This window comes from Myodes glareolus, chromosome 18 (genome assembly GCF_982192425.1).
Source record: "Myodes glareolus chromosome 18, mMyoGla1.1, whole genome shotgun sequence".
NCBI classification, from domain to species: Eukaryota; Metazoa; Chordata; class Mammalia; order Rodentia; family Cricetidae; genus Myodes; species Myodes glareolus.
This window is the reverse complement of record NC_142043.1, coordinates 67704939-67728216: the sequence shown is the minus strand read 5'-3', so window position 1 is coordinate 67728216 and position 23278 is coordinate 67704939. Positions and strand designations below refer to the sequence as shown.

Genomic DNA, 23278 nt, shown 5'->3' with positions numbered 1-23278 from the left:
GAAGGGCTAGTGCTGGGTAGCATGGCCACATTGGTGAGGGCAGCCTGTAATGTAGCTCCGGGTGCAACCCTACCCTGTCTGGATTCTGAAGGGGTTATCTCCGATGGCGATACACCTTAGCAGCTCCTCCCAGGTACCAAGAGGTGACCCTCCAGAGCCAAACAGAGCCAAAAATCCCTCCAGGATCGGAGAGAAGGGATTCAGGATGAGAGCGCGGAGATCCAGGATGGGAGGGCAGGAATCCAAGATGGGAGGGTGGGGATCCAGGATGGGAGGGTGGGGATCCAGGATGGGAGGGCAGGGATCCAGGATGGGAGAGCAGGGATCCAGGATGGGAGAGCGGGGATCCAGGATGGGAGAGCGGGGATCCAGGATGGGAGAGCAGGGATCCAGGATAGGAGGGTGGGGATCCAGGATGGGAGAGCAGGGATCCAGGATGGGAGGGCGGAGATCCAGGATGGGAGGGTGGGGAATCCAGGATGGGAGGGTGGGGATCCAGGATAGGGCTGGCCCCAGTGTCTGAAGGCAGAGGTCTGGCCTCTGGGAGGAGAGGAACTCACTAGGCAGGGGTGAAGGAGAAGGAGGTCTTAGCTGCCATGTTGTGGCCTAGCAGCAACAAACCCAGACACCCCTGCCCGAACACACAGGAGAGACTCCCGGGGATCGCTCCGCTGGTGATGCCAAGAGCAATTTCTCAAGCTGCCATCTTCCTCGGGCGTGGGCCCACACCATAAGGGCACCCCAGAGAGGAGTCTGGCATCTGCCTGTACCTGCCCTCAGCATGGGAGATAAAAACCCCAGAGGGGGAAACCCTGCAACTGAGAGAGAAAACAGAATGAGGTGTCACAGAAGGTGCCACACGGGGCTGCCTGGGCTCTGGGCTCCTGCTCTCAATCCCCACTCAGCCATGCACCCTGACCCCCACCACCCACCTTGTCAGCTGACTGTGAGGTGCCGAAGAAGATGGGGATGAAGGCCAGCCAGACGATACAGGTGGTGTACATGGTGAAGCCGATGGGCTTGGCCTCATTGAAGGTCTCGGGCACACCCCGAGTCTTGATGGCATACACGGTACATGTGACCATCAGCAGCATGCTGTAGCCCAGCAGACAGATGAGCGACAGGTCAGAGATGTCACACTTGAGCACACCCCGGGCAAAGCGGGGGTCAAGTGTCCGCTGGTCCTGAAAGTCCACCACCGAGTGGGAGGGGTCCACTACAAACCACACACAGATGCCAAGCAGCTGCAGGGAGATGAGGCTGAAAGTGATGGCCAGCTGGGAGGCCGGGCTGATAAAGCGTGGTGCGCTGACCGACCGCTTGCCCTGCTCAAAGATGCGGTAAATGCGGTTGGTCTTGGTGAGCAGGGCAGCGTAGCTGATGCTCATGCCAAGCCCCAGGAAGATACGGCGGAGCGAACAGGTCCCCAGGTCTGGCTCTGCGATCATGAGGAAGGTCGTGGCGTAGCACAGAAAGATGCCCGCCAGCAACACGTAGCTCAGCTCCCGGCCCGAGGCCTTGACGATAGGAGTGTCATTGTAGCGCACAAAAGTGACCACCACAAACAACGTGGCGGCAATGCCCACCACAGCCAGGAAGAGGGGCAGCACAGCCCAGGGCGAGTCCCACTCCAGTTTGATGATGGGTATGGGCTGGCAGCTCGTGCGGTTCTCCGTGGGCCGCATGTCATAGGGGCAGGTTTTGCAGGTGTAGCGATCCACCTGGTACTGGTACCCTGTGCAGGGCTCGCAGTGCCAGCAGCAGGCCATGCCCTTCACCGTCTTCTTCCGCTCACCCGGCTGGCAGGGCAGACTGCAGATGGAGCGTGGCAGCTGCTGGCCACTCCCTGGCCACTGCATCCGCTCTATCTGGCAATGACAGCACCACAGAGCTGTTTCAGGATATGCTGGCAGCGCCCAGACCTTACCCCTGAGATCGACTCTCTGGCTGCACACCTGAATCAGTCCATCACTGGCCAAACGCCCAGCTTCCTGACTTCACCAGAGCTGACTGGCTGATCTTTGGAATCAGACAACTTACCCATGTGACCCAGACACCACTAACCTAGCTAGAATTGAAACTCTCAATACTCTTCTGGAGAAACTGAGTCTAGAGAGCCTAGAAGTGACGCCCTAAAGTCATACTGAGCATCAGTGCAGGGCAAAGACCCCAGGACTTCCGGCTTCCAAACCCCGAGGCCTGGAAAGCATGGTGCCCATTTCAACCTGCCTAGACATCCGCCTGGGTGAACAAGCCCCTCCCGTGTGGTTCTCATGCCCCGTGGAGTGGAAGACAGCAGCCTCACGGCTCAGCCCTGAGCTCCCTTCCACCCAGCAACTCCCGAGTCCTGCTCAGTTGAAAGGAGGCGCAGAGATGCAATCAGAAGCCACTTATGAGAGCCCAGGGTTAGCAGTCCTCTACATCCGGCTCAAACTGAATCAGTTCCAGGGGTCTGAGGATGCAGTTGCTGCAAGCAAAGGGAGCCATGGGGGTGTGTCACACCCAGGAGTGTGTCACACCACAGGAGTGTGTCACACCACAGGAGTGTGTCACGCCACAGGAATGTGTCACACCCAGGAGTGTGTCACGCCACAGGAGTGTGTCACGCCACAGGAGTGTGTCACACCCAGGAGTGTGTCATGCCACAGGAGTGTGTCACACCCAGGAGTGTGTCACGCCACAAGAGTGTGTCACACCCAGAAGTGTGTCACTCCCAGAGTGTGTCACCCTACCAAATCCCTCACAACATTGTAGGAAGTAACCCAGTGGCCAGGAAGAGTTACCAGTGCTGACCAGGGAGTCTGGTTAATCTGGGGAGCCCTGGTCAAAGGGAGTATCTAAGGACAACCAGTTAGTGAGTTTGTTCTCAGAGCAGCAAGCCTGGCCAGATGGACAATGTGTGCACACGTGCGTGCGTGTTTACTGAATGCCCTCTCCTGCATGAATGTGCTCCATGGTTGAGGCTGTTCAGAGAGCTCCAGAACTGAGTAGCAGGGAGTAGGGAAGGGCAAAGCGTAAAGGAGACCTACATGAAGAGGTTTGCATGGGCTCTGTGTATTATGGGATGTATCACTCCAGCAGCCAAAAGGAGCAGTGGCTATGCAGTGGTCCTGAAGGAAAGATGAGGCCCCAGGACGACGATGGATATCCTGGAAAACCCTGGTTCCCAGGAAGATGGTCCAGTCCTGGGGTCTGCACTATGCCTAGGGGGCTGCGCACCTTTGAGAAAACGCTTTGACCCATTGAGCCGCTGCTCTCCACCTGTCCCAAGAGTTGCTGGTTTAAAGTCACCTTGCCTCTTGTCACTCCCAGTGACTCCCACAGGGAGTCCTGTGAGACCTCACCATAGGATAGCTTCCTTTATCTACAGATCCCCTTAGGTAGCCTGGTCACCCTGGTTCTCTTCTTCAGCTCCAGCACGATTGCCTGCTCTGGCTCCTCCGGCAACCGAAACGTAGTCACCCAGGGAGAAAGCTGGAGCCCTCATCTTACCTCACTGCTGTGACCCAGTCCCTTCCTTAGATCAGGGCAGAACAGAAAGCAGGAGGGTGCCGAGCTGGGACTTGGAAACAGACAGACCGGCAGGGAGGGAAGAGGAGACCTTCAGAACTATATACACACCTACCCAGCCTTCAAGGCCCAGGGCTACCAGCCTCTCAGGAAGATCACACGGTTAGAACAGCAGTACAGAAAGGTGCACACGCGCCCAACTGCCACTGCGAACAGGCCAGGCTGCCTCTGTGCTCCACACAAAGCTCTCCCTGGTCCACCTGCTCTCTGTCCAACCCTGAAGAACCATGTTCCAGGAACAGGCTCCGTCCCTCCAAGCCACAGGACCTCTCTAGGGACAGTACCCTGAGACATCTGCTCCGTTTGGGAAGGTTCTGGGACATGGAATGAGGGGTCTGTGCTGGGCAGGCTGCAGGAGATCCTTGCCTTGAGAGGATGCCTGGAGAAGGCTGTAAGGTATCACGCTTTGCCCTCTGGGAATGCACCTCTTGCAGTGTAGAGAGGAAGTCCCAGACAATTCACTATTAGTTTCCTCTCAATAGCAACAAAACCCCAAACAAAAAACAACACTGTTTCATTGCTGGGGGTATCACCCCAAGGGCACCTCTTGGGTAAAATGGCTGCCTTCTAGTGAGGTCTTGGCAGCCAGGGACTCACACTCAAATAGCTTGGTGTCAGCCAGAGACCTCTGACCCAGCCAGATGCCTGCACTCTGTCCCCCATGCTCCCTCCCTTACTCTGAGGTGCAGGTGGTCAGTCCAGGAGCCGATGACTTTGTACTCAGCTGAGCCGTTGCGCAGTTGGTACTGGTAGATGTCGTAACGTCCTGGTGCGTCTCCGTTCTCATTGAAGGTTACGGGGTTCCCTGCGATGCCTGCATGGAAGGACTTTGCTGAGCCTTCACCCTGGCGCAGAGACAGAGGCGTCTCCAGGAAGACACCCGCCAGGGCATCTGCAGAGACCGCCATTCCCACCCTCATGAGCCCAGGCCACCCCAGAGTCAAGTAGTGTCCCGCTCCAGGTCCCCACCTGAGAAATTGACGCTCCGGATGTACTTAAGCAGCTGGGTACCATCCACGGGGTCCATGCGAGGGCAGAGTCCTACGCGGCCAGGACACAGTTCACGATGCATGGCGTGCAGTGCGTGGCCCATGGCATACACCGCGTCAATCACGAATTGCACCTTCCCCTCCTGCTCATAGGCTGAGTCCTGCCCGATACGTTCTCGGTCTGTGAAGGAACACCATGCCAGGCACCTGTGAGGCCCTCTGAGCTCAGCAGAGCAGCCTGAGCATAGCCCAGGCTGGGCACAGCCAGGTCTCCCTATGGTTGCTTTATCACCCATGTGGATATGGAGAGGGTGCTCCAATGGAGCCCAGAAAGTGACCTCAGAGGGTAAAAAGGTGAGTCCATGGCCCTGCACTGTACCCCACTAGGCCCCAGAACAGCCAGGACAAGCCCCTTGATCCTGCCGTCTTCAGTGGGCAGCGATCTTCTGACAGCCTTAGGGCTGTAGCATCTGCTGACCCTCTCTTGGCGGACCTGGGATCACCAAGAAAACAGTTGCCCCCACAGGCCTGGGAGCAGCCAGGACAGGAGCTGTGCCTCTTCCGAGGGCCGTGGTATCCCAGAAGCAGCTCTCCGTGGGCTGCCACTCCAGACCACGACAGCCTCTTCCTAAGACACAAATAAAAGGAGGCCCAAAGAGGCTAAATCTGGCTGCCTGAGGCCCTCAATGTCTTCTTGTTGCTTGACACCGGTTGTCACCAGCCCTGCAATGCTTCCCAGTTCAGTCACGGCCTTCCCAGCAGCGGCGTGAGGGAACCCCCCAGTAGCCTTCTCACCACTGACTGAAGCGCCCCCACCTCCCCCACATACCCCCCAATGTAGGGTATCATCCTCCCAGAAAAACAACTGCCATCTTCATCCAGCCAACTGTGCCTGCATCAGCAGCTCCTCACAGCTGGATCCCATCACAGAAGGAAGGGACGTGAGGGTCACTGGACCTCGCCTGACTCCCTAGCCACTTCTCCCAGCCACCTGAACTCAGTTCTTCTCTAATTACACGTGGCCTTGGGTTACAAGGAGGTTCTAGATTATCCAAGCTGGGGAATATGAATGGAGGGAAGCTCCATCTATGTGGCCACAGAGGAGCTGTCATTCAAAGTGCAGACCTTCCAGTGTGGCTATTGTGAGGCTGCCCACACTCCTGCCTGTAACCCCTGCCCCATGCTCTGTAAGTCTGCTCATCAGTCTCCCGGGTGAGCTGCGGGAGACTCAAACTTGGCTTGTGGCTGGGACCTTGTAAGGAGGCGCAGTGGCGGTGGAGAGGGAGATACACATTCCTGGGGAGGTTTCTTACAACACTCCCCTGCATGGCCACCCAGACTCTTCCCTGGAAGCCCTGAGCTTCCAGAGGTCTGGGTGTGGTCAGTGGGTCTGCCAACCCTGCTGAAACCGTGAGGGGACAAGGCCCAGACAGGTGGCCAAACAATGTCACCTAGGTATGAGTGGCCAGGATGGGGGCTTCTGAAGTGGCAGCAGACATCCAGGAGGTCTTCCTAGAGGGGGCAGCTCCTGTTCTGGGCCCTATGTGGTGGTAATGATCACAAAAGCTATGCATTCCAGGATCTGCTGAGCTTGCCTGAGTCAGAGGCTGTGCTGAGCCCTGCATGGTGCCTGGCTTTGTGGATCAACTCTGGATCACTTAGTATTATTTTTTTTAAGATTTTTTTATTTTATCTGTATGAGCTTTTGGTCTGCATGTATGCATGGGCACCATGTGCACGCCAGTGAAGGTCAGCAGGGCATTGGATTCCCTGAAGTCACAGTTATACATGGCTGTGAGCTGCCATGTGGGTCCTGGGAATTGACCTGGGTTCTCTGGAAAAGCAATGAGTGCTCTTAACCACTGAGTCATCTCTCCAGCCCCCTTCTTTCTTTATGACATTTTTTGAATCACATTTATTATTTACTATGTGTGTGAGCTCATGAGCCACAACCCACATGTGGAGGTCAGAGAACAACTGGGAGTAGTCAGTCTGTTTGTACTATGTGCGTCTCGGGACTGAGCCCACTGACGCCACTGAACCTTTACCTTGTTGCCAGGAGTAATTAGTCCCTTTGCAATGGAGAGACTAAGGCACAGAAACGCTGGGCGACAGGCAGGGTCTTAGCGGGAGCTAGAGGCAGGCATTCTAACCCCAAGCCTCTCCCTGGTGCTGGGCACAGGAAGGAAGCAGCAGAAGGCTGAAAAGAGGGTCCAGGGTCTCAGAGGTGTTGGTAGGAGAAGAGAGAAAATAGATGGTCTGCAGGAAGCCCAGGGAGCTGGCAGGCCACAGCCCTGCACACTGCCTAGCCACGGAGCGAAACAAGGGCACCGGCTGGGTCTTAGCCACACTCCCAGATTCTGCCCAAGGATGTGGAGTGCATGAACAGAGGCCCCATGGACTAGACTAGCATTCAGCCCCCACTCTCTAGGAACTCTGGAGGTCAACATGTCCATCCCCCTGCCCAGGGCACCTCAGAATCAGACCTGGGGTAGGGAGAGCTCAGTGCCATTTCTAGTGTGTGCCCCACTATCCAATACCCTCACATCAGTAAGGCATTCATGGTCCCCTAAATCCTGGAGATGGGGCTGATGGGCCATGGCACCTGTCACTAGTGGCTGGCCTGGTCACTTAGGCTGCTGACCAGGACTATCCTTGGCTCAGCCAGGGCAGGTGTTCATTGGTTGAGAGTGGACACTGGAGATGCCAGCAGCAATAGCCTGGGGCAGGAGAGCGGTTGGTTGCCTGCCTCTACCCTCTTGCCACAAGAAAGAAAACAGAGGACAGGAGAAGCATGCTACAACCACACAGACAGGGTAGGGTCTCTGGGCGGCATGGCCAATGTCCCGATCTTCAGAGCCAGCCTGTACCTCCTCCCACCACACTGCCCTATGCCTCCTCCAGCCCCACTGTCTAATTTGCTAACAGTACTGTCAGTTCCGGGTCAAGACACAAACAGCTGGAGCAGCAGAATGCGGATCCTCCAGTTTGCCCGTCCCATCTTCCTGTCAGAGTCTCCACCATGGGGTGCTGAGAGGCCAGGAGAGAACAAGGCGGCAGGAGATGGGGGCTGGGCTCAGTTCCCAAGATTCTCTCCTAGAACCAGGACTCGGCTCAATATCCCAGCCAAGACCCCCTCCTGGTACCCCACACCCAGGCCCTGAACCCCATTCTGTCGCGGTTCCCCTCCACCTCCACTCAGGCACACTCAGTAAGAAGTCCGTTATCAGGCAAGGATACGGAATGCAGCAGGAGGCAGCAGCAGCAGAAAATGTGGCTCCAAGGCCAGCAGCCCCCCTGGAGCAATATCCCTGGCCTCTCCCGGCCCTGGCTCCCCATGGAACCTTTCCACAGAATCATGATGGAGCACTGGCTCCAGGGCCACTCTGCTTCCTCTGGGGTCATAGGTCACTGGGGAAAGGGATGCTAAGGATGCAGACACCCTCCGGGAGCTGTCTTGACAGGGAAGCCCGTCTCTGCTGGAGTGCTGTGGGAGGGCTAGGTGCAGACTCATGCCCAGCTCTCCTGACTCTCCAGAAGGCAGTTCCACAGGGCTGGCCACCGACACCTCAATATGCTAGCCCGGCTACAAACAACACAAATTAAGATGGCCACCCGGAGTGGGCCAGGCTGTGAGAGCCTTCTGCATCTCTCGCTTCTGTGTGTGTCTCTCTCTCCTTCCTTTTCCTTCCCTTGCCAGCCTTGGACTCCCGGCCTGAACCCCACAGAAGGCAATAATGACAGGCTAAAGTGCCCTTCGGTGGGGTGGTGATCTGAACCTCTTGCTCCACAGATCCCCATACTGTTCTCTCCTCCTACCCCAGGCCCAGACCATCCCCCATCTAGCTAGGCCAGAGACAACATTAGGGACCCTGTCTGCAGGTCTAGAGCAGGAAGGTGGCAGGGGAAAAGGGAATCAGTGTCCCCTCTCTCACAGATGCACGGAACCCCAGGCCCAGCAGGAGCCTTGCAGCTGTGGGAGGAGGTGAGGCACGCGTGCAAAGAGCCACAGGAGGAAATAAATTCCAGACACATGGCGCAGTGACAGCAGCAACAGTTTGAAGATGTCCTAATTGTGTCCCGGGGCACCGTAAGGCAGAGATGCATTTGGCTCAGCCACGGGTGACAGGCAGCGGGGAAGGTGGGGAGGATTTTCTCTCTCAAAGCCCTGAGCGGTGGTTACTGCAGAGACCGCAGCCTTTGTCGCCAGGTTGTAAATTGTAATCGGAATGAGTTTTCAAGGTTGAAATAATCAGAGTCCACAGCTCCTCTCCACTCCCCCACGTGAGCCCACCCTGCCACCATCCCGAGTGTCATTCCTGTAGACACTTTCAGGATCGAGCCAGTTCCCTCGCCAGCCAGATCCACACATGTTTGTGTATACATACATACACACACGCCCATACACGGACATTCAAATAAACACACATGTGATACACACACAAGTCTCCTCGTTCTGGACAGAACCATCCCATAAGGAGGTGCAGACAAGACTCACTTCCATGTCCCCTTCAGTCCTCCCAGACTGACCAGGCTTTGATACCTGACTCCATGTTCGTTGTTTATGTTTTTATTTGGTTAGTTAGGAGATTTGGTTTGATTTTTGGGATAGGGTCACACTCTACAGCTCAAGTTAGCCTCCAGTACCAGGGTGATCCTCCTGCCTCGGCCTCCCAAGTGCTGAAATCGCCAAGTGTGTGGGGTCTGTCTCCCTGGGAACCTCCAGGACATTGCTGGGGGAGTGGGCCTGCTGAAGCTGGCTGAGGTCAGTGGGTATGGCACAGCCCCTAGAGCAGCCCCTAGAGTCATGCCGTTGTGGCCACTCCCTCCCAGGGTTCCTTCACTTCCTGGCAGTCCCACCTCTCCTCCCTCTTCCCACAGCCTCCTGGGCATCTCCAGGCATGCTCACTCAGATGCTCACAGCGGTGTATGCTGACACTTCCCTGGGATCCTAGACCAAGCTCCTGCCTGTCCTTGGCCCACTTCTCCTCCATCCTGTCCCTCCATTGCCTGCTGAGGTCCAACCTTGGCTTCTTGTCCTCTTTCCCTGGTCTGAAGTCCTTCCGCAGGTTCCGCAGTGACAATGAAAAATTGCCGGAAACCTGACCTGTGCTCACCACTGTTGTGCCCTGTCCCTCCTGTGTCACAGCCAGCCTCCTTGCCATCTCCACCGTCCACCCTGTAGACTCCTTCCCAGGCAGCAGGTTGAAGACCCCTGGACTTGGCGAGGCTTTGCTGAGTGCCAAGTGACCTCCCTAGCCTTCCCTCTCTAGTCTTGCTCTGCTTCAGCCCTGTGGGAGAGGCTCCATGGGTCCATCTCAGGCCCTCTGCACACTGCCCCCTGCACACACACACACTGCCCTCTGCACACACCGCCCACTGCACACACCGTCCCCTGCACACACACATACTGCCCTCTGCACACACCGCCCCCTGCACACACCGCCCACTGCACACACCGTCCCCTGCACACACACACTGCCCCTGTACACACCGCCCCCTGCACACACCATCCCCTGCACACACACACTGCCTTCTGCACACACACACTTCCCCTTGCACACACCGCCCCCTGCACACACCACCCTCTGGACACACCGCCCTCTGGACACACACACCACCCTCTGGACACACCGCCCCCTGCACACACCGCCCTCTGCACACACACACACACACTGCCCTCTGCACACACCGCTCTTTGCACACACTACCCTTTGTACACACACACACACTGCCCTCTGCACACACCGCTCTTTGCACACACTACCCTTTGCACACACACACACACACTGCCCTCTGCACACACCGCTCTTTGCACACACTACCTTCTGCACACACACACACTGCCCCCTGCACAACCGCCCTCTGCACACACCGCCCTCTGCACACACACACACTGCCCTCTGCACACACTGCCCTCCACCTGGCCCGAGCACTTTCTGCTCACCACTCTCTTGACCGTGCAAGCTATCTAGGCTCCCAGAGCTCCCAGCTTCCCTCCAGTGTCCCCCAGGACCAGTTCTCTCCTCTCTGGAGCTGTCAGACTATACCACTCTCCTGGCCGGACTGCCAGAACATTCTGAGGCAGGTTTGCTCAATGAGCACAGGCTGGGCGCAGTCAGCCTCTCTCCCTCTCACCCTCCCCCTGCTGTGTGTGTATGTGTGTGTCCTGTGTGTGTGTGTGTGTGTGTGTGTGTGTGTGTGTGTCGAGGACCATCTTCATCAAGTATACCATTTACCAGGGTAGGAGCAAAAATAGGCTCAGATTTTTGGGCCTCCGTGTGTGTGTGTGTGTGTGTGTGTGTGTGTGTGTGTGTGTGTGTGTAGATCATAGAGGTCAACTTCAGATGTTTTTCTTCAGAGCCATCCACACAGGGATTTTTTATTTTTGTTTCTGCTTTGAGGTAGGGTCTCTCGCCAGCCCAGATTCATTGCATGGGCTTGGCTGACTGTTCACCAAGCCCAGGGATCTGTCTGTCTCCGCGTCCCTAGAATGGAATCACAGTCACGCACACATGGGGCTTGGTAAGCTCAGTTGCTTACGCTTGCAAAGCAAGTGCTCTTCTGCCTGGGCCATTGCGCAGCCCCAGAGCCAGCCTCTAAATAAAAGCTAGTAATTTCCGGGCTGCATTACCAAGAGAAAGGCTTGGGGCATGTTCTGGTCACCAAACACCTGACAGTCTGAACAACTACGAGTTCGTAATGGGTGCAAGGTGGCGCATAGTAGGTGTTCCCAAAACACTGTCCTTTCTTACTTTTTTTTTTTTAAAGAAAGACTTCCTTGGTCCCTCCATGGAGAAGAGGTAGGAAGATCCTACAAGAAACCTGAGGCGGGACATCTCTAGAACCCTGGGTCCAAATTCCAGCTCTGTCAATTACCACCTATATGACCATAGGCCAGTAAGTGCTTACCTCACCTGGCCTCAGGCTCTTCATCTGTAAAGTGGGTTACCTTAAAGATGAAACGCAAAATCCTAAGACAGATCTTGATGATCCTTGGGTGAACGCAGTTTAAGCTGGCTGCTGGGATGGCTGTGCTGCTGTCATGGCTGCAACAGCACAATGGGTTACCAACACAGCCTACACAGCTCCTACACAGCCCCTGCCATCCCATCCCGCCCTCCCTCTCCGGACTTCCAGCCCCTGGGAGCAGCCAACAGTAAATTTTTCCGATCTCCTCATAAACCGAGCCTTCCTCCGCTCAGCCATCACCTGGCTGGCAGCGCTGTCAAAAAGACGGATGCCACATCTGCTTTGTTTATGACTTTAATTCCCAAGCCTGCTCGGTGAGCTCCTGGGGAGGGGCTGGGCACGGAGGAGGCAGGTGGCAGGCACTGCCCTCCTGGGCCTGACAGCCACAGACTGCTCCTCTCCGTGACCCGTCTCAGTCAGTGTGGGCAGCCCACAGGCCAACTGCAAGTCAGCTCCCATGGTCCCAGTGAGGTTGTGAGGGGGGGCCAATCCCGTCCCAGGGCTCTGGAGGCTGAGCAGGGTGGCAGAATGCCAGTTACAAATGAGGACCTGTTCAAGGTCACGCTGGCAAGTGGCGGCAGCGAGACACACACCCGGGTCTACAGCTCCCACAGCTGTGCTGGGAGAAACCCGTGCACACGGGTGCCTTCCTCATCTGCATCCACATACCCTGTACCCATCACTGCAGGCCAGCCCTCCGTGCACCCTCGAGTGATGCTGAGACCTCTGAGCCCCCCAGGCAGCCCCACCACTTAACAGATCCCAAGGAATGAGGACCTGCTTCTCTCTGGCCTCCAAGGACCCAGGACCACGTTCCATGGTCCCCAGCGTGGCCTGTCTTGCTGCCTCTTCTCCTCTTTCCTATCCCAAACAAAGCTGTTCCAGAGGAAAACACCTTCAGGACCACTGCAAGGAGCAGAGCAGTGCCGATATGGGAGAGGGTAGTCAGACTCCAACGCAGTGGGAAGGTGGGCACGCAAGTCCCACCAGGCCTCTGGCTGTTTGGATGAAGATGAAAAAGGCCCTGGAGTTAGATTGGGGGGAAAGAGGGAGATGTGGAGCAGGGTAGGGTGCCTACTTCGGCTTCAAGGCCATAATACTTGGTCAAACTGCATCCGGTCAACTCTACCACCGTGATGCTTGGGAGGGACCTCAGTTTTCTCTTCTACAAAATGGGTTCTAGCCCTGAGACAGCCTAAATCACCCACCCTCAGGATGACATCTTCTACAGCAGAACAATCTGTACCAAGAGGCTCCGGGGGAGAGGCAGGGTCTTCCACTGGGTGCTGTCCCACCATGGCATCCTATCCATCCGCTTGTGCCTACACCAATGACTTCCACCCTCCTCCTCATCCTCACCACAAAGCCCCTGGTGTCCGCAGAGAACAACTCCCAGGGAATTTCAAACCCTGGTGTTCCGGGTATGGTTCCAGTAGTAGGGAGATGGGAGCAGGAGGATCACTGTAAATTTGAGACCAGTGGGCTACAGAGTGAGACAAAACAAACAAACAAACAAACAAACCAGGCGTGGTGGTACCTGCCTACAATACTAGTGCTTGGGAGGTAGAAGCAGGAGGGTCAAGAGTCCAAGGTCACCCTCAACTGCACCGAGACTTTGAGACCAACCTAAGCTATAAGAGAACGAGTAAACAAGACAGATGCTCTCGGGATAGGGGCCAGACTGCCCCATGGAGTCAAGGATGAGCATTCACGAGTTTCCCCCAAGTCGTTTCCTGTGCGCTAAGCTGCAAATCCAATGCCCCACCTCCAAGTCCCCATTTCAGTAACCAAGGGAGTTTTAAAAGCCACTCCCACCCGTGATGGGGACCTCAGCACTCCCCAGGTGGCTCTAAAGCACAGCCAGGCTGCAGAGCTTCTGCTTTCCAGCTCAGAGAGCCCTCCATTAGCGCCCTCCCTTCCTCCTGCAGACCCCCGGGCCGCTCACGTCAGCGGGCCGCTCACGTCAGCCCCATTTCTCAGAGGAGCAATCCAAGGCCAGAGGGTCACAGAGCTGTCCCCAGGCACCCTGCAAAGCTCCACACGCTCAGAAGGCCTCTGCCTGTTCCAACAGGCAGCAAAGGTTCTGGGATTGCACCTGGCACTGCCTCAGACGTGTTCAGTCTGAAGCTGAGACTGGGCTCAGCCTGAGGAGACCACCGGATCTTTTCTCGGAATCCCCACAGACAGGAGGGGACTCCAGAGAGCCCTGATCTTCACCTAGATGCTGGAGTAGGATGCCCCAACTATCCATCTCACCCCACTTCCAGGCATGCCTACCCATCCTGGGAACCAGCTCCGGGAAGCCATGATTAGGGTGTCCACACAATGTTCCAACTCCAGAGGGACACAGGGAGTAAGTGGACAGGACATATGATCTACCTGCTCACGAGGGCTCATCCTCCGTCACTAGACATGTGCTTCTTTGTATGTATGTGTGTGCACACGTGCTTGTGGGGAGGGGCACACATGCACACGTGTGTGCAGAGGTCAGATGACAGCCTCAGGGTCGTTCCACAGGTGCCTTTCACCCTCTGTTTGCAAGCTACAGAAAGCCAGGGACCACCTCCTCCCATCTCCCTGTGCCCCTGTCTCTCCATCACTGGGATAACAAGAGCAAGCCATGCCTGGCTTTTCCTTTTTAGATTTATTAATGGTTTTGTTTGATGTGTATGAGTGTTTTGTCTTCATGTATGTCTGTGCACCATGTTCATGCAGTGCCTATGGGGGCCAGAAGAGGGCATCAGATGCCCTGGAACTGGAAGTACTGATGATTGTGAGCCCCTCTATAGGTGCTGGGAACTGAACCTGGGTCCTTTGCAAGAGCAATAAGCGCTCTTCACTGCTGAGCCGTCCCTCCAGTTGTGAGCTGTAGGGATCAGAACTCAAGTCCCCACATCTGCAGGGTGAGTGCTTTATCCACGGAGCCATCGCCCCAGCCCCATATGTCCATACTTGCATGGCCTCTGTGATTCCTGCCTGACATGTGCTGTGCAGCCTTTCACATTGCTTGGTCTCTCTGAGTCTCCATAGCCTCTTTTACACTTGAAATGGAAGGGTTTCTAGAGTTGGGAGGGTGAGATGAAATCCTGTCAATCAGAAACCTAACGTGGAGAAGCATGAGAAAGACTCATGAACCTCCACACGAGACCCACACGCACCGCAGCTCAGGCCACCACTCGTGCACACGCATAGCTACACACACTGCCCTCGACACACCCACACACATGTTCTGCAGACCAGACACCACAGGCTTGGCTGTGACCCCCAAGAGGAACGCACTGCCCAGTGGCTGCTCGTCTCTCTGGGCTGCAGCCACCAGAGGGCAGCATATTTCTCACGCTCCGGACCCCCACTCCATCACTTCATCTAGCTCCCTCCCACCCCACCTAGGGAACCTTGATCCTTGTGGTGTGTCTCCACCCCCATCTCCCTGCACAAGCTGCCCAGGACACTCCAGAGGACATAAGACAGAACTTGGTGAGGTACCACATGAATGCAACACCCAGAACGCCAGGTCATGCAGTGGGGCTCCTGCTGCAGAGCTGTTCACATCCAGAGCTCTCAGGACCTGGGTCCAGATGCACACGAAGCAGGTGCCGGGCTGCAGTCTCGGGGTGGAGAGCCTCAGGCCTCGGTTCAAACCCTGCCTTGGCCCTTGGCACCTGTGGGAACTAAGATCCCATTCTCAGACCTTCCCCCACGTGACCCCTTTGAGGCTCAGTTTCCCCCGCGCGTCCCTGTGGCTGTGAAGGGCGGCTGCCCTCCCCCACAGCTCTGCCTGCTCCTTTTCGAATGGATTTTGTTTCCACAGCGCATCTCCCTCTGACCCAGCACATGATTTATTTATCTTGTTTATCGTCTGTCTCTCCATTAGAATGAAAACTCCATGAGGATTCAGGCGCTTTTGTTCTCCATCCTCCACAAGAACAGGCCCAGGCGGTCGTGAGCCAGCCTAGTGCTTGCTGAGTGATCGGTGGAGCCCCTGGTGGGTCAGGGGTGCCCTGTGCGGAGTGGCAGGTATGGAACCGGCTGTGCAGGGCCAGTCCAGCACAGTGAATCCCATGGCAGTGAGACACCTCTGTGAGACCTGGGGGCCAACCTCCTCCAGCTCTGTCCTCGGAGGGAACACAGCGCAGCCCTCGCCCTCTGAGTTCTCTGGGCTGCACCCTACTCTGGCTATAGCCCTGTTCCTTCCGCCCTACCAATTCCACTCTCAGGCCTCGCAAGTCCACACACGGGAGGGGCAGCTTCTGAGTACCAGTCCTTAAGCCCCACTAGTTAGGCTCTGGACTCTTCGGGATTGGCCAGAGAACAGGGTTGGTGCCACACGATTGGCTGGAGTTCGTATCTATCTGGCCCCGCAGCCAGCAGGCACTGCCCGCACTCCCACAGGCCTCCACCCCACCCCCACAGTCCCCACCTTCTGAAGGCTCCGCCTCCCACGGGACCCCGCCCCTACACAGCCCCACCACAGGTGCGTGCTCACTGGTACACTTCTTGAGGTGGCTTCCCTTCTTGAGCGCATGGCGGCTCAGCTTGCAGTGGAAGTTGTCCTCCCAAAACTCGGCAAACCAGATGTTGCGCCTGTTGTTGTCCAGCGTGCGGCTGGAGAAGTATCGGTCGAACCCTGGCAGGGAATGGGGGTGTCAGGGCCTCCTCCCTGCCCTACACACACACACACACACACACACACACACACACCCAGGCAAGCAGATAACCGGGGCCAGGAAGGGAAAGAAGCATCCTCTGACCTGGGATCCAGACAAAGCTAAAAACAAAACCAAACAGACACGGCATAGTTTTGTGCCATGCAAAATGAAAAGAGCTGGGTTAGATCCCAGGGAGCACATATAATTTAGGGCCACAGCCTGCATGGCAGAGATGCCGTCACGGGTCAGGCCCAGCCTGGGCACACAGAGGAAACTGTGGCCAGAGAAGGCAGGGGGTCACTTAGACCAAACAAGAAGACCAGGCCCTGCACCTGCCTCCTCAGTCTAGAACATCCGCATTGCCGACAAACACCGGCGGCTTCTGGCGCCCCACTGTGAGCTGCCCAGCTCCCTTCCTGCTCAGGCAGCTCTACCTTGGGGCTGGTACTGGTAAGGCGGTGCCCTCTTCTCCTGCCCAGAGACCCTCTGAGGCCCATCCTAACGAGGATTCCAATGGAACTCAGGGGACTATCGAAGTTATGAGGGACAGAGGGAAATGTAGTCTGGCCTGTGGTGGGGCTGGGTAACTCTTTGTTGGGTGGACTATTATGGGATGTTTAATAGCATGGCTGGCCTCCACCTACCAGACTCCAGGAGCATCTCCAGAGGAGAACCAGTGGCCAGGTATGGTGGCGTATGCCTTTAATCCCCAGCACTAGGGAGGCAAAGGCAGGTGAATCTCTGTGAATTCAAAGCCAGTTTGGTCTACATAGTGAGTTCTAGGACAGCCAGGACTACTTAGTGAGACCCTGTCTCAAAAACAAAAAATAACAGAACCAGTGACCTTAAAATGTTCCCAATGTCCCAGACAGAAAGGGTACTTAAGTCTTGGGTTCAAATCCCAGCTCTGTGACTCAACGGCCGAGCCGCCGGGAGGCCAAATGAGGACCTGGCAGAAGCCGGCATCTGTCGCACCGGTTAGTCGTTTTGTGCTCATCGTGGCTCAGTGTGGCTGAGGGGGTGTGGAATTTTCCACTGCCTGTGCTGGCTGGGCCTCAAGGTGAAGGGAGGACACTCTATGTGACCTTCGGCAAGTGATGGAGAGGCAGATGAGAGGCTGGCTCCTGAGGTCCTTTCCAGGCCTGTCACCTCAACACCGGTTTTCACCGAGTAGAACAAAGGTAACCAGAAGGCCCTGGGAGCCATCTCCCCTTCATAAGATGGGGTGCTACCAAATCAGGCTGCCACCAGGACACTGACCTCATGCCCCACACCCTGCAAGACTCCAGCCAGAGAGCTTTATTCCTATCCAAGATGACTGTTGCCTTCGCCCCAGTGGAAGGGGTGTGGGCAAGGCAGAAAGGAAGGGAGGCAAAACAGAGCAGGGTGCCCAGTCCCAGCCGCTGGCCCTGAGCTGGCTCCACCCAAACATGCTGTCACGCAGACCTCTCCTGCAGAGCCCTCTCCAAGGCAGGGGAAGGGTCCCAGATAGAAGAGGGAAGGGTTGGATAGGCTAGGGACTCTGTCATGACCACATGCCTGGCTTATCCCACAACCCAAAGCAGCTAAGAAACCACAGGGACAGTCCTGGGCCTGCTCTTCAGTTCCGTCATGCTAGAGGCCTCTGCATGCAAGCGGTTACAGGCAAATGAAGAGGCGGGACAAGACAGGGGACAGAGAGGATGGGAGTGGACAGGATGCCATGAGGAAGGACGGGGGGGGGTGTCCTCCCCACCTGCTGGGCCTACCTCGGACGGACATCCTCTTGGGGAGGATGGTGACAGCACCCTCGGCCACCTCCTCGAGGCGCAGCACGGGCGCACTCTTGGAGCCCCAGCTGTCAGAGCCCATCCAGAAGAAGTGGCCAGTCTGGTTGGCCCTGCGCGCAGCTTCCAACACCCTCCTGTGGGGACACAGCAGCCCAACCCAGGTATGCACAGCTGCCCAGCTGCCCAGCTGCCCCACCCTCCACGCCTATCTCCCAGGCTGTATCTGGACCCTCCATCCACACTCTACAGCCCAGAACCCATGCCTGCCCCTACTCCCAGCCAAGAGGATACCCCACACACCACAGCCTATGCTCACCCCCAGGCTATACCCTCCCTCCTCACCCCTGGCTCACAGTCACTGCTGCTGTCAGTGCTCTGGGCCTGGAGTTCCCCAGCTCTTTGGCCCATGCCTATCCACGTGACTACAGTGACCTTTCTCATCCAGGTCTATCTCCATGAGCCTACATCTGGCCCTGCAAAGACCAGCCGTGTGTCCCCAAATCTATGTCTGCCCCACTTGGGTTCCATTCGACCCTCCTCCGCCAGAGGTCAGAGCCTTCCAGGGCTGCTCCAGAGCTCTCAGCCCTAACCGCTCTTCCAGGCAGGGCACTGAACAAGGGGCACAGCCCAAGCCCATCACAGGGCTGAGGAGACCACACGGCACTCCACTGGTCTTGAACTGGGTCTTTCTCGTCCAGCTCTTCAGAGGGAAGAAGAGGAGCAGATAGGAGTCCCTTGACCTCGCTCCCTTGGAGAGGAGTTGGAAACTCTCATGTGGGAGACAGGGACCCCAGAGACTGCTCCTGCCCAGGGTCCTGGGGTGCAAGGTCTAGGCATGCAGAAGTCTAGGGGAGAATATGAACTGGACTTCTAGAGGGGAAATATTCTCCCAAAGCCCCAGAACCTGCTGCCAAGCCAGCCCACTGTCACCCAAGGTCCTTGCTCTCATCTCTGCCAACTCTTGGCCCCTTAGCAGGCCACCACCCACCTTGGGCCACCACTAATGGCAGATGGGGCAGGCACATGGAACCTCAGCCACAGGCCTGTTAATGCTTCCTGAGTCTGAGAAGCCAAGGGGAGAGCTCTCATCCTACACCCAAGCCATCACCCGCGTTTATTTTTACCTCAGTCCACTTCTGAAAACACCGTGGATTTCCAGAAACAGCCTGCCTCCTGCCAGGCTGCCCATGTGGCTCAGCAGAGTCCCATCCAGCCCCGCCCCTAGACACGAGAACTCAGACCATCACCCTTCTTCCCAATGGGAGGCTTCTCTGAACTAGGGTCCCCTCAGAAGCAGGGGGACCCAAGTAGAATGCACAGCTGGAGGCAGGGCTGGCTCCAGGAGTGTCAGAGAGGAGCCAGGGGGCAAAGGGAAGACTCAGAGAAGCCTGCGGTCACTAAGCAACCATTGCCCTCAGGGCATGGAGAGCTCTGGCACCAGTATAGGGGAACCTGTGTGCTTTGGAGAGGCTCATAGTGCCTGCCTCTGTGCACCCGGGAGGGTTCTGCATGAGACCATATCTGCCTGGAACCCCTGTCTGAGTGGGTCCTTACTCCCCGATTCCTGCATTGTCCCAGGGTCTTCTGTGTTGCTGCAACTCAGGGCTCCAGGCAGGGTGTAGGGATGGTTTGGAAGGGGGAAGTAGGGTCAGCATTGGCCTTAGAGTGCTCCAGGAGAGGGTCACCGAGCCTGGGGCTCATTTCCTCTGTGAAATCAGGTCTACCCCTTCCCCCAGTTCTGCTCATAAGCAGGGTTCTCTGTCAAAGGTGAACTCCAGGGCCTGACAGGGGTTTCTAGAAGCGGGGTCAAGTGAGAAGCGAGAGGAAAGGAGGGAAGCTGGGAAGGTTCCGCAGGGACAGTTGGTAGAGGGCCCTTGGGCTGGTGACCTCTGACCCCTGTGCAGGCGTGGAGGATACACGGGGGGACTGGCAGGGTCTCCACAGCTTGTACACCAATTCTGGGGTCTAGGAAGGAGCCTGCCTACCACAGTGAGAGTCGGTCCAAGTCCTGTGCCCCGAGCTCACCAGAAACGTGTCAGCCACCACTGAGCGCCCTGCTCAGGCCAAGCCTTGCTTTACGGTGTCAAATACCCCCCCCCCTTACATTTGGTCCTCAAACACTACTGACCAGGTATTGTTTGTTTTGGTTTGCTAAGCAGCAAAGAGCCTCCAAGAGATTAGGGAACTTGGCTGAGGTCACACCTCCAGCAGGTGAATTAGGACTACGGAGCATGTCCCAAGTCCACGAGGTGGCATGGATGTCAGAAACAGAGAGGGGAAGGGGCCCCAGTAGAAGAGCTGGTTCTAGCCTGGGAGTCCAACCATTCTGATTCACCCTGTGCCCCTCCCCATCTTCCTGGAGGGACATGCCTGGGCTACCATCTGCCATGGCCACCCTACCTGATGTCATCCTCATTGGCAAAGATGATGATGGCCCTGGCATTGGATGTTTCCAGGAGGCGCTTGATGATCTTGTCAAACTCCCCGGTCTTGGGTTCCCGAGGAATCTTCACCGACTGGGCAATGCACACGCCTCCTGTGGAGAGGCCCTACCCGTCAGCCTAAGCGACCAAGTCTGAAATCCCCACTTCTCCAACACAGTCCAGGAAACTGTGACTGGGGTCCCTCTCTTAACTCCCAGAGACCCACATCACGCTCACAAACACCAACCACAGCGTGAATGCAGACCCTGGTTGGAACACTTAAGTACGCTGTGCCTCGGTGTCCCTGATGGAGACTAGCAAGAGCCATACTGCCTATCTGCAACCTTGGTTTTTACCAGTTAATGCTGGGTCACCTCAAGGCAACCACTCAACTTCTCTGCGTCTCAAAGATCACATTTATAAAGTGGAGATTAGAAGGCGACCTAGTTCACTGGCTTCTTGCGGACGGAACCTGTGAGTCAGCGTGATCAAACCCGCTGTCTCTTGCCCAGCAAGGACCTGGAAGCATCGGCTATTTTTATCAGTATCACCTGAGAAGGTTCTTTGAAGGCTTGAGTCTGAGAATAGACACCCTGGTCACCGGTGTCCCCGCACCCATGTCTGCACACTTCTATCCCTGTCTCAGAGACCCTGCACCCCACAGGTCCTGGGGCAGGACTGAATGTGTGGCTGCTGTGATGGGCTAGGGTGAACATAGTGTCCCAGGATGCACCCAGCTTTGCGGCCAGCGGACACTTTGAAGTCAGTCAGTTCCCAGAGGCTCTTGGGCAGGCCTCTCAGGTGGGTGCAGGCAGAAGGCCATGCCATTCATATATTTGTGGCCCACCTGCACGTCCCCTGTGGAGAGCAACTGAGGCCACCTGTGGTTGCCACTGCATGGGGCAGGTGAGGAAACTGGAGCCCAGATAGTCCGCCTGGCCCAGCCCTACCCTGTCAGGAGTTGGGGACTCTAGACAAGACCCTCAAGGCCCCTGGTGGAGCTGGGGAGCATCCTATCTCTTAAATTGTGGCCAATTCCATAGCTGCTGTCCTATGTCCCCTGGGCTTCCACCTGGTCTGTCTGCACAGATGCCATGCCCCCGGGTACTAGTCACACTGGAGGCCCCGGAGGCGGCAGCTCCTGGAGGCAATGGAGGCCCCGGAGGTGGCAGCTCCTGGAGGCTACCTCCCAAGAGGACACAGGGCTGCATGTGAGAGGGCAGGAGGTGGCTTGCTGGCGGGGGGGACATACACAGTGGCAAAGACACTCACTGAGGGTGGCTGCTTAACCAGGGCACACATGTGTACGAGCATACACCACACACACACACACACACACACACACACACACACTCCTAGACACACAGCAAGTCTCAAACATGGTCAAGGGAACCAGACCCAGGGTCCCTGATCTGGGTCTCCACCCCTTCCAGCCGTGGGCCACAGAAAGAGCCCGGGAAGGGCTGGCTGCCCTCGCTGGCTGGCGGCATTCTTACGATGGCAGTACTCAGCTCCTGCCAACCTGCCATATGGTCTCTCTCCAGTTAGAAAATGGGCCAATGGCGACGTGTCTTCTCCCCCATCTGGGGACACAGATGGACAAAAGGAAGCGGCTAGTCCAGGCAGTGGGGATGGGCCACCTGGCTCAAGGAGGAAGTGGGAAGCCGGAGTTTATCTCCTACAGGGAGAAAGTGTTAGGTTAAGGCACACTCCCGGGCCAGCGCAAGCTGGCCTGGCCTGCATGCCTCATCTTGCCGAAAAGGAGGAGGAAGAGGCAATGGCTCATTGAAGGGGATGTTAGTCACAGGAAACTGAGTGTTGTGTGTGGCCTTGGAGGATGTGGTATTTATGGAGCATCCCACACAAGTTGATTGTGACCTAAGAGAGGCCACATGAAGTCACTCCTCTGTGGCGTGACACCACAGTCCCAGCACTGTCTCCCGCCCCCACTCCACTGCCCTCCGGCTCTCTGTGAACTCCGCCAAGAGCTCTGTCCACACTACAGTATGGAGCAATAGCAGCCGGCAGACAGACAGACAGACAAGAAACAGTCAGTCCCCAGCTCTAGTAGACAGATAGGGAAACTGAGGCTCTCAGAGGTGGAGTGGCTTCCCCAGGTTATGGGGATAGTTCGGTGAGGAGCTGAGATTTAAAGTCAGGCCATTTGGTGGCAAGCCACCAGTTAGCCTACCGTGTGTGTAGTGAGGAGATGGTTGTAGAGATGGGCAGCTCTGGGCACAGGAGTGTGGGCGCACCTAGGCGTGGCTTTGGGTGGATGTTTAGTGCATTGCTCAATCACAAGAAAGCAAGTGCCCACAGTGTCATGACTTCACTGCCCACAGTCAACATGGCAGCTGGGGGAGTGGGGACAGAGAACTGCCTCATGGGGTCTGTCCAGGGGGACATGGCTCCTGTGAGTGGCAAGACTTTGCTTCACTTCTCTCCTGGGTCCTGTCACAGACAGAGAGAAACAAAGTGGCTCCTGAGGCCCCGCGCTGATTGAGTACGCACCCCGTGCTTCGCACTGACTAGGTCTGACCTCTGTGTGTCTGCACAGCCAACCCAAGAATGAATACTAATATCCATATCTGACAGACTCGGAAACTGAGGCTCAGAGCCGGCAGGTAGCCTAGCGAAGGATGGGAAGTGAGGCAGCAATCCTGTTCCGTGCCCAGAGCCTCCATCAGACCAACCTACTTTCTCCTGAAGCCCTCCTCATCCAGAAAGCCCCTCCCTCTGCAGCAGCCTCGAGATGAGAGGCAAGGTTCCCACCGCCAAAGTCTCACCACCTCTGTGGAACAGGTGCAGAGTACACACATGTGTGTGCACACTCCTATGTGTATGTGTGCACAATCACGCGGTCTTTCCTGGACTCACAGACCACACTGTTATCGGGTGCCCATGTC

General features: G+C 56.6%; 1 protein-coding gene across 2 annotated transcripts in view; it reads right to left on the bottom strand.

Annotated features, from left to right (window-relative positions):
* Grm4 (glutamate metabotropic receptor 4) overlaps positions 1-23278 on the bottom strand; it is a 74154-nt gene that overhangs the window by 9599 nt on the left and 41277 nt on the right. The window contains exons 3-8 of one of the 2 annotated variants that reach the window (XM_087898399.1): positions 20350-20485; positions 17929-18083; positions 16018-16158; positions 4540-4740; positions 4248-4384; positions 933-1868 (exon numbers count right to left, since the gene is read on the bottom strand). In XM_087898399.1, the coding sequence (XP_087754525.1) occupies positions 933-1868; positions 4248-4384; positions 4540-4740; positions 16018-16158; positions 17929-18083; positions 20350-20485 (1706 nt within the window). The remainder of the gene's footprint in view (positions 1-932; positions 1869-4247; positions 4385-4539; positions 4741-16017; positions 16159-17928; positions 18084-20349; positions 20486-23278) is intronic. The other variant, XM_087898400.1, reaches the window with a different exon arrangement.